This window comes from Tigriopus californicus, chromosome 4, assembly GCF_007210705.1.
Source record: "Tigriopus californicus strain San Diego chromosome 4, Tcal_SD_v2.1, whole genome shotgun sequence".
Taxonomy (NCBI): Eukaryota; Metazoa; Arthropoda; class Copepoda; order Harpacticoida; family Harpacticidae; genus Tigriopus; species Tigriopus californicus.
Window position 1 is genome coordinate 3743695 of NC_081443.1, and position 10806 is coordinate 3754500.

At 42.7% G+C, this 10806-nt stretch overlaps 2 protein-coding genes across 2 annotated transcripts; one reads left to right on the plus strand and one right to left on the minus strand.

Annotated features, from left to right (window-relative positions):
• Positions 1-71: 71 nt before the first annotated feature.
• Positions 72-4424, plus strand: LOC131879702 (putative ammonium transporter 1). The gene is made up of 7 exons (XM_059226080.1): positions 72-574; positions 646-770; positions 1100-1322; positions 1396-1692; positions 1807-1965; positions 3410-3655; positions 3715-4424. The coding sequence occupies exons 1-7, from the start codon at positions 364-366 to the stop codon at positions 3915-3917; spliced, it is 1464 nt and encodes a 487-aa protein (XP_059082063.1). The 5' UTR covers positions 72-363; the 3' UTR covers positions 3918-4424.
• Positions 4425-6540: 2116 nt separating this feature from the next.
• LOC131879718 (tropomyosin Cha f 1.0101-like) lies at positions 6541-7990 on the minus strand. The gene is made up of 3 exons (XM_059226099.1): positions 7643-7990; positions 7332-7549; positions 6541-7196 (listed from the first exon to the last, which is right to left on the minus strand). The coding sequence occupies exons 1-3, from the start codon at positions 7771-7773 to the stop codon at positions 6688-6690; spliced, it is 858 nt and encodes a 285-aa protein (XP_059082082.1). The 5' UTR covers positions 7774-7990; the 3' UTR covers positions 6541-6687.
• Between the last annotated feature and the right edge of the window lie 2816 nt (positions 7991-10806).

Consider the following 10806-nt stretch of genomic DNA (forward strand, 5'->3'; position numbering starts at 1 on the left):
AGAGCGAACTGTAATTGGGTGAATGTACGAGGAGTACGTACGTAGACGTATGATGTACTACATCCGTACGTCGAGTCTTCCTTATGAACGTCAAAAAACGTAGAGTCAAGCAACCGTTGGTCAATCGCTTAGGTCTAGATGCTTGCTAAATGACTTTCTTTTGGAATTGATTCCAACTGGGCTATTTGATTAAATGTCGTTTTTTTGTACGTTGCATCACAAGAATACCCGATAGCTAACCATGAATGGATATTGATACTTAGGATTAACGAGGATGAACAATACTGAATAATGTACAAGGTGTTGTTGGGTTTGGGAGTCAATTTCTGAAATCGGTCGTCAGTGGGTCCCAGGCGTTCCAACATGGCAGAGATCAATGCCAACAATGTCACGTTGGTCCAACTGCTCGAGGATTACGAATCGCTTAAGATCAACATCAACCACTTCTTTCTAATAGTGGTTAGTGCCATCATCTTCTTCATGCAAGCTGGATTTGCTTTACTCGAGGCCGGCACTGTTAGAGCGAAAAATGTGACCAGCATTCTGACGAAGAACATCTCGGATATGCTTATTGGTAGGAATAGTATTTCATGGTACATCAATGACTTGTCTGGGGCACTCACTAACTGGTTTGGTTGTGTTTAGGCGGCTTGACGTTTTGGTTGTGCGGCTATGGTTTTGCTTTTGGCACTGGGAACGGGGTCCTTGGATTGGAGCATTTTGCTGCCATTGGATTGGAAAAATCAGGATACTCATTTCTATTTTTCCAGGTAAGGTCGTTGATATATTTCATGTACGTAAGGCAGGTCATTATTCGTTGTTACTATAGAATGACAAACTTGCAAAGGGGAACTATCCTGTTGAGGGGTGACGTTATAGCGAATGTGTGCGTTTATTTTCGGTCTCAAGCATAGAAATGTCAGTAAAACAATTTTAAGATATAATCACGAGAGACCTTAGATCCATAATAGCCAGTAGAAGCCACGTTTAAATGTACGTACAAGCTGTCAAGTATGAATTAATGATTATGTCTCTCACACACTTCATTCATTGTTCCGCTACTGACGGCAAGTCAAACTTGTTTTGTGCACACTTTTAGAGCACCTTCGCGGCAACCTGTGCCACAATCATATCTGGTGCCATTGCTGAGCGGTCCCACTTCAATGGATACGTGGTCTTCAGTGCTCTCATTACCGGAGTCATTTATCCAATCCAGACTCATTGGTGTTGGGGACCAGGAGGTTGGTTGGGAGAGAATGGTTATTATGATTTTGCAGGAAGTGGCGTGGTTCACTTGGCGGGCGCAACTTGTGCATTAGTAGGTAAGGTAGAGTAAAGCCAGAACGATCGTGGATTTGCACCCAAGCGTCTAATGAATGACTCCCAAAATCGCAGCCTGTTGGATCATGGGACCCAGAATTGGCAGATTCACTCACGGCAAATTGCGGGACATTCCCGCTAACAACATCCCCTTGGTGGCCACGGGCTTCTTCATTCTCGTGTTCGGCTTTCTGGCCTTTAATGGCGGCTCGCAGGCCTCCATGAACCGTCCGGGCGACGGTGAAAGCGTGGCCATGGTCTTCTACGCCACCTTGATTGCTTGCTGCTCCGGTGGAGCCATAGTCCTCATTGCGTTCCGTTTGAAGACCGGCTATTGGAAGTTTGGACCTACTGTCAATGGGGCCTTGACTGGTGTGTAGGCACTTGCCCAAATTAATTCTGGAACACCTTTTAGAATTCAAGAGTTGGACCTGATGAAAAATATTCCTCGCGAAGTACAACAGCAAATCGCCCTTTGTTTTACAGGAATGGTGTCGGTTTGTTGTGGTTGTGATGGTTTTTACCCTTGGTCCGCGTGTCTTGCAGGAGCAGTGGGTGGACTGATTTATATTGTTATAGCCCAACTTGTCATCAAACTTAAAATTGACGACCCAATCGAAGCGGTCGCTGTTCATGGGGGCGGAGGTACGCTTTGTATTAGTCGAATTTACTCTTGGGCAATGTCCTCTCCCTTTGCATTAATTTTGTTTGAATTCGTTACGAAGGTTTAAACATACTGAAGTTAATACTTTTGAGTCTTGGACCGAATGGGCCCTTGACAAAAACAGACTCTAAAAGAAAAGCCAACGAATGGTTAAATAAGGCCGAAGCTGAGAATCTGTCAGCAAGAAATCAAAATTGGAATCGTCGAAATTTTGACATGAAATCGCCTTGCGATTAGCAAAAAGATAACATTAAGTTTTGAAAAGAAAAGCCAACAAATGGTTAAATAAGGCCGAAGCTGAGAATCTGTCGGCAAGAAATCAAAATTGGAATCGTCGAAATTTTGACATGAAATCGCCTTGCGATTAGCAAAAAGATAACATGAAGTTTTGAATAATCTTGCTCACTGTTTACGTTATATCTATTTTAATAACTAAATGGGCGTAACGGAGTACAAGATGAAAATTTTGGCCCCAAGAGTTTTTTATTTGCAGGGAGCCCAGGATTAAGTGGGAAAGTACAGTTTTATGCCTAATTTATATGTTTGAAGCCTACATCATTAAGTATTACTGATTTCGGGTTGATCGTACATGTGTTTAACACCTTTGGTACAAATGTAAATCTGCGTGAACAAAACAAAATCAAGGATTCAAAATAAGTAGTTCTCGAACTTCGTCAAGCGGGGAACAGCATCCGGAAAACTTGCGAAGAGTTTGAACCACTTCAAAATGAGCCAGCAGCAAAGATGCTTTGCAATTGGATGGGATGAAATCTTGGAAGCCTCCTCATGTGATCTGGTCGGATGAGAAGATTCTTAAGATCGAAGTGGTTTCCAATGCTCTCAATTAATGACCAAGTTATGGCCAAATACCTGGAAAGCATTCTGAGAACCAGAGCTCGATTTTTCGTCGCCAAGAACTAGCCTCTGTCATGGTGTGGGCTGATGTGACATCCAATGGCCTCAAACCGCCCCTCATCTTCAAACCCGAGGGCTCCAAGCCACACAGCTAACGGGAAACATTTTTGGCACCCCTCCTCTCAATACCTCAACGTCATGGACTCTTCCATAGAGCCCATTCTTGAGAGGAAGATCGGGGTCAAATCGTCCTCCAGTGTCGGTCTCCTCAAACAAGCGTTAGAGGCTGATTGGGCCGACCTCGAACCTGAGATCATTCAGTTAATGGCAGACTTGATGCTGTTGTGAGAGCCAAGGAGAATGTATTAAAAAGCTTTTTTAATCGTCTGTGCAGGCTTATCAAATTTGAAGTTCATGCAATGCTGTAGGATGCTTAGTTTTGATGATATATAAAGTTAAAGTTGTCCTGCTTATTCGTGGTTGCCATCGAAACAGGCAGCTTTAATCTTGGAGTTACAAGCGCAATACTCTAAAACACTTCCAATTTATTCTAAAATTTGGCATTTCTAGGAGCGTGGGGTTTGATTGCAGGCCCGCTCCTCAGAGAGGACGGGGTCCTTTCCTCCTCGGCATCGGCTGGAACACAAATGCTCTTGTGGAACCTGATTGGCATGGCCTGCATCATTGCCTGGAACGGGCTGACCTCTTTTGTACTCTTCGGGACCCTCCATAAGCTGGGCGTTCTCCGGGTGAACGAAGAATGCGAATTGAAAGGGCTCGACCTTTTCAAGCACGACGACTTGGCCTATCCAGAATGTTAGTTGAATGGATGTTACATATTTTCTAAAACTATTGAAATATCTTTATCATTCTAGGGACTCCCAAATCTCTCCCCGGGAGACCACTTTCATCAGAGAGTGATAGTAGTACATTGGTTCAAGATATGGGCCGATTAGTTCCCAAAGATGAGCTTTTGTTTCGAACTAGGCGCAAGGTCAACCAAAACCCAGGAGCTGTAACAGTGGTCCATGGGGCTCCTGCGAATGAAGAAGCACATCCACCTACAAACCGATATTGATAATTCAATTTTTGCACCACTGACCTTCGAAAGCTTGAAGACTGCGCCGCAGATCATAATCGAAGTTGGGAGAAAACTATGTTTCTATTCCGTGTTTTATTTAGAGCTGGAGGATAGAAGGGGGTTAAAAGAGGTCAAAAAGGACTTGAACAATGTCTTGTAAGTCGTTTAGCTTACGTAATGTTTTACAAGATGCATTGAGTAGATTAATTTTAATTCATTTGACGTTGACCCCTACTATTATGAATAAACATCCTTTTTGTCCCAAATCAATAAATCTTGATTTAATTGTTTGACAATACATATTTATATTTTCATAAAGCTTTCATACCGAAAGCATTTCTTTTCACAGGTTATATCAAATTTAAGCTTTGTTTTTTTGCTTGCATGCCAAGCGACTAACTGAGAATGCGAAGTACCGCATATCCTACGGCGTTTTTATTTGTAGATCTCTTATGCCTGTGTTAGGTGTGTAGGGGATCCTCTCGAATGATTTAGTTATTGTAAAAAAACAGTTCGCTTAAGAAAATGAATATTGTTTAAAAATATGAGGCCATTAGATAAAGTGTTAAATTTAGGAGCAAGTGTCAGTGAGGATGATAGTTTCATAACTAGACCTCGTGAAAAAACACCTTTATCTTAAGGTTAAAAAAATGCGTAAAAAGTAATGGATGTGCGAAAACATTTGTAAAAATGCGAAAAAGTTGTGGAAATAGAAAATATCTACTAAATTTGTTCATCTTCATTTTTGTGTCAAAATACATCACATTCAAATATTTCGAAAAAAATCAGGTTCTTTCCTGTTATAAAAAAGCATAATGAACCCATGAAATTAAAAATTCATTCTTGCAATACAAGACAATAGGACATTTTCAAAATTAGCACCAATTGCATGGTATACAATTATTTCTCTTCTGGAGCTGGGTGGTACTAGTTTGGACGCTTTTGTCAACTAAATGATTTTGTTTATCTATTGGACAAGGATCGTCGAATAGAGAGCTTGGGAACTTTTACCCTGATTAATCAAACTATTTTCCCCCCTTGAGTTGGGTTTCGTTTGCCAAAAAAAGTGATGGCCAATTTTGAGCGCAGTCAATGTCTATGTCAAAAGTTATGAGCTCTTCAAACTCAGAATTTGTAGGAAAAAAACATGAAGAATGTGCTTGCACTATGTTGCTGTTAACTATTTATTTGGTGCCTTTATTGGGCTGACCTCTGAATGTTCATAGCTTTGGAGAAACGTTTGATTGAGAAAAAAATGGCCGGCTTGATCTCAGTTCAAAGAGTCAAACTCAATTGAAGGAGAAATCATTCAGTTCATCGTTGCAAAAGTTGCAATTTCCCTTCTACCGTCTCTGTCCAGTGATGATGTCGTCCATGGGTTGGATCCAGCCATGGACGACGTTACGAACACTGGGCATAGACTGGACAAATGTACCCCAATAGTATAACGGAAATTTTAGAAACCATTGAACTCAACCTCCCGATCAGAAATTGAAAAAAATCATGGTCACGCTCTCCAAGCCAAGCAAATTCCCTCGCCATAGGCATTGGAAATTATAGGGAGGAATATGGCTAGTTTTAAACTGTAGCTCGAGGAATTCCTGTCTACCAGGATTTTTTCCCTATTGTTCAAGTTTTCCAGCTGTCCCAGTGAAGTTGAGGTAAACGGGTCATACAAGATGGACGAACCATGAAATTTGACTTGTTAGAATAAAAATTACAAGGGACAAGAATTCGTGTAAAGTTCCAAAATATTTTTGATGTGAGTGATTGCCAGAAACATCCAAGCACTCCTTGAAAGTGAATCAGATGTGTTTTATTAACTACAGAGCGAAAAATGGGCCAACTACTACACAATCCTGGAATTCCAATGTCAATCATCTTGAATTATAAAGAACAATATACGTGAAAATTGGACTATATTGACTGGAAATGATCAGCAGTAACCTCTTAAACAGGATGGAGGTTGAAAACCGATCCAAGGTAAGGCCTAACTCATCGTTTTAGCCCCTTTTCCTAATGAGATCAAAGCCTACCGGGGTATACTGCGACAATTTGATAGACCTCCAGTTAAATTGAGACCTCCATGTCTCTCCCAATGAAAGTAAGGGCGGGTTTACGCTACGATGGCAAACGAGGATTGAATCCGGTTTGAGGATTGAGAGTCCAGCAGAGAACTCGAGTCTTTCACTGTACTCAAGTCGAACAAAAAGACTCATACTGCGAAATTTAAACCAAAGAATGAGATTTTTTTTCCCAAATCCGAACTCGAGTCTAGACTCGCCCCATCACTAGTCTTACTTCCATCCTCAAACCGGATTCAATCCTGCTCTTCCATCGTAGTACAAAGCCGCCTTTAGTATGGTTAACTTGACTGCAGCACCCTTTTTTGACGACTTTCCAAAACATTTCAATTTTTTTCGACCAATAGCTAAAAATCCTAGAAGAAGCAAAAGGGAGTGAAATTTGAGACATTTTCTAACAGCTTGAAGTATCTGATGTCTCATTATTTATCTGATCTTAGTGCAAGGAAGTAAACAAGAAAGTCCCAAAATATATTAAAAGTAAATAAGAATATACGGATCAAAGTGACCAAAAGGATGAAAATATTTTACAAGAGTTTCGGCAACATAGATGTGTGCATTTATTATTTAATTACATTGACATATTAGAAGTTATAGACATGGATAAAGAACCTATTTTGTCTTCCTGCTTAATTGAAGTGTGTGCGTCAAAGACCTGAATGCCCACGACAGGACAGTGAGGCTTAATATTTGGTAAAAATGTCATCCAGAGTGCCGTTGAGCTCATCGCTCACTCTCTGGATCTTTAGCTTCTCCCGCACAATGTCGTCCTCAATGCTATCGATGCGATGGTTCAACTTAGTGATGTGTTTCTCTCCGTACTCGGTGCGTGATTCAGATCCTTTCAAGCGACCGGTGAGGGTCCGAATTTGGTCCTTGAACTTCTCCTCTCGCTCCAGAGCCTTTTCTTCTCGGACCTCCAAGGCCTTCATGCTCTCACCCACTGCCCTCAGTTCGTTTTCAATTTCCTTGACCCGATTCTCAGCCATGTTTGCTCTTTCCTCGGCTCGTTTGAGTTCCTCCTCCATCATTCCCAGACGACGAGTGCTTTCGTCAAGTTTCTTATCGGAATCGCTGAACATGAGGCGGGCTTCAGCCAAGATCTTCTCCAAATCTTCCATGTTCACCTCGTTATTCATGCACTTGGATTCCAGTTGCCGGGCTCGTCTTTGGATGTCATCCGCCAGCTTGCCTGAAACGGAACCACGGCATTCCTCAAAAGGACTGAATTACGTACAGCAGGGTTTCACTCAGTATGACAGGCTTCGGTCAACTCGCACCGATCTACAAGATCGGTTGATCCCGTACCAAGAAGAGCTGTACTCACAAGTATTGGCCAGATCAATGGTCATCTTTCCTAGTCGATCTTCGGCTGTCCAATCCTCACTCTCCAAAAGGGTAAGACGTCGACATAGGGAGGAGATATCCTGATCTGTCACGGCCAACAGCTTCTCCTTCTCCTCCAATTTGTGTTCCGTGGCGATCAGTTGCTCAAAGGCTGTATCGTACTGAGATTCCATGTGCGAGCTCTTTTTCGTGATATCCCTTGAAAGTTGTCACTCAGAATGTAAACCAATGGAGGCCCCACCCCAATTACTCGTAGGTAGGAGTTGGAATAAACCATTGGGAAGACCTTACCTGGTGTCCACCTCGCATTGAACGGCGGTGGCCTCCGAGGCCTTGGTCTCCTCTTCCAAGTCCTTGATTTGTGTAAGAAGTTGGTCCGTTTCTGTCCGAAGGGACTGCATCTTCTTCTTGATCGCATCCATGTTAGCAGAGATAGGGACTAGTTTCAGTTTCACCAACTTGGGATTGAAGCAGTCGAGTACCAAGCGAGGAAGACGAGTGAGTCAGTCTCGTCAAGATTCAGGTCTCCACTCGCAATTGTGGCCTTGTTCGACCTCACTTCGGTCCTCGCTCTCGTCTAGTTTCGATTCCTGAGTGATTGCAATCAGGCTGAGCCTCAGGTATTTCTGGGTGCTCACTTTCAACAATGACACTCTGAGAGGAACTCCCTCTTCCCTCCCTCCATCACCGCACAGATCATGACGAACCCCGACCAGTAACAAATAATAAAGTCAGTACGAGCCATCACTGATGCTGTATTTGTTTTGTTTTTCATGTATAAGTCAAGGCCTTCTCAAGTTAGCGTCAACAGCTTCTTAAGCAGCTCTAAATTCTGATTCCAATTGGAAAGTGTCGGATCGACCTTGGCTAATAATATGTACTGATTTGGAAATGTCTGGTGGTGTCTATTATTTGAAGCTGATGATCTTTTCCCTTTTGTCCCGATTGAAGTCTTTTCCTCTCGTTTGTTCATGCGCGATATTTGCCACGTTGAGCATGGCGGCAGCTTTTGAGCTCCTCCCTTGGGTCAACCCAGGATGGAAATACACCAGTCTACTGCGAACGAACCCACCCGGTCACTGACTGCTACACCCCAGAGCATTGCATTAGAATATGTAGTATGTAGACTTACAAGTGACACCGAAGATACACAGTAAAAGACAACCTCGTTCTTGTCGCCGTTAGCCGTTGCTCAGGTGAAGTCATTGTGCCAAAACGGCTTTGGTAAGGAGCATGAGATCGTTGAAACATGCAGGCGCATTCGCTAAACAAATCTCATGCCCGTCTGATTTATCTTGACTGCGTAATGGGATCATTCCGGATCTCAGAAAGAAAAAAGAATAACAAAGAGAGCAAGTCAAACTTTCATGTGTCACCTCAAGATCTAAATCGGATGCCTGAGTCATTTAAAGCGAAGCTAAATGGAATTGATGGGGAAAGTACGAACATGGCTGACCCAGGGAACACAATGCATGGCAACGAGCTCTCACCTCCTAAAACGAATTCTTCCCCAGCATTATCCGTTCTGAGGTGCGACTGGAATGTTAATCATGAGCCCCCCGAAATGAAAAAGAGCTTTTTGATTTTCCTTTTAATTGACAAACTACTGCGAGAGCGTTCGCACCCTCTCTCATGCCTATCGCATAATTGTTCATTTGGGGGCACAAAAAAGTGGTCATGACAAGCCTTGAATGCACATCTTGATGCACCCATCTCTGAAGGCAATGTTTCGGCCTCGAGCTAGCAAGGGAGTGAGTGAGCTCGTTTTTTATGAGGACAGTTCATCTGGAATCGATCGGGCAAATCATTTTCCGCTCGAGCTCTTCACTTCCGTTTACGCTGCCTGCCAGAGATTCCGTCGAAGTTTCAACCCAAATCCCTTTCCTGAGCAACACCCTCGAGCACGCGACAGATCAGCCTCCAACCGGGGAGACGGAGCGAGAAACACCCATGGATAGGAAAGAAGGAAGATGCTTCGCCAGGCCTTTTGGCGGGACCAAGGTCCCGGGATAAGGATCTATTGGCATGGAACCCCCGGTTGAACGGTTGGGCAGCAATAAAAGATGGTTCCACGCAGATAACGGAGAGAGGGTAGAGAGTTTCATTGGAAGTGGCAAGTTATCTATCTGGCTTGTTCCATCCTTGAGAGCAAAAAAACTTAACGGGTTAATCAAGCGTTCGGAGCTAGCAAAAAATTGCCCAGGAAGACCCTTTAGAGCTGAGAACGGGACTTTTTCTCCTCTTCTCGTGGTTAATTAAGTGATCGGAGAGGCTGGAATTTGTCTCTCGGTTCCTAAGGTGGTGATTTTTGGAGTATCCCAGGAATGTTCATAACAAGTGGGTACGGATAATGACATTAGTTCCATTAGCCTCCAATGTCCTCAAGGTGAAAGTGCTGTGTGCGGCTGCTATGAAACTTCCTCGTTTTTAATCTGATATACCCTCCGAAAGTGTCTCGTCCACAAGTAGAAGTCAAATCATGTTGGCCCACATCTGGTGTTATATCTTCGTCATCCTCAGTTTCTTTACAGGTGTGTATCAATTGTTTTGCCTTAACTCTCATATCAAATCCATCCACTAAGAAGTGGATCTCAGACCAAATCCCGAAATGCCCAGTTTTAAAACCCAGGGATATCATTAACTTGGAATCGACAGAGAATTGGGACAAAGAAAGCGGGTTCGAATCAGTCATTAGTCAAGTTTGAGTTTCTTTTCGCTTCGCATGGCCGTGTCAATTCATCGGTAAAAGACAATCATTAATTGGACAAACAAGCCAAAACGAACATGTCAAGGGAAAGTAAAACTCTTTCAGCACACTGGTCCAACCTCTTCAGCTAATTCAAGAGTGTTCTGGCCGAGAGACGCCTAAATGATGACAAGCATATGTTCCCTCAGATATGTTGACTCCCTCCATTAGAGTGTGCTCATCTCGGTCCCAAACTTATCCTTGCTCCCACCTTCCTTTCTTCACCCTTTAACATCGATTCTTGTCCAATTTGAGCACTCGGCTAATTGGCGGAGTTAGGAAACATTCTTCGGGACTTGCTGAGTGTTGGGGATTGTCAATAAAGTTGAGGAAACTTACAAAAAAGGACATTTTTAGGACAATCACAAAGTGTTCTTAGGCTTTTCATAGTTATTTTTGAATTCAATCTCAAAAGAGAACACCAATGGTTAAAGGGTTGAAATTGATCGGAAAGTATACATAACTCGTATTTGAACTTGGAAAAGTAGTGTGTGTCGAACTTTTAACGCAGATTAAATAATGCCGAGTTTGCAGTTTTTTGCCTTTGCCTTTGTCAGTAATGAAACTGATTGATCTCTTGCAAATTTATATCCTTAAATTCTTGCTCCGTAAGGGGTCAGTGTTCTAGTAGATTATTTACCCATTTTCATTTGTCCTCGTGCTGACAAATGTAATGTTTAAATAAAAATGCTCAAACCAATAAAAATGA

What these genes read in the sequence shown, in the direction of transcription:
- LOC131879702 (XM_059226080.1), top strand. Translation starts at nt 364, where the DNA reads ATGGCAGAGATCAATGCCAACAATGTCACGTTGGTCCAACTGCTCGAG. An exon ending in CATCTCGGATATGCTTATTG is followed by an intron (nt 575 to 645) that starts GTAGGAATAGTA and finishes GGTTGTGTTTAG; the next exon opens with GCGGCTTGACGTTTTGGTTG. An exon ending in CGACTTGGCCTATCCAGAAT is followed by an intron (nt 3,656 to 3,714) that starts GTTAGTTGAATG and finishes TTATCATTCTAG; the next exon opens with GGACTCCCAAATCTCTCCCC.
- LOC131879718 (XM_059226099.1), bottom strand. Translation starts at nt 7,773, where the DNA reads ATGGATGCGATCAAGAAGAAGATGCAGTCCCTTCGGACAGAAACGGAC. An exon ending in CAATGCGAGGTGGACACCAG is followed by an intron (nt 7,550 to 7,642) that starts GTAAGGTCTTCC and finishes ACAACTTTCAAG; the next exon opens with GGATATCACGAAAAAGAGCT. An exon ending in CATTGATCTGGCCAATACTT is followed by an intron (nt 7,197 to 7,331) that starts GTGAGTACAGCT and finishes GTTCCGTTTCAG; the next exon opens with GCAAGCTGGCGGATGACATC.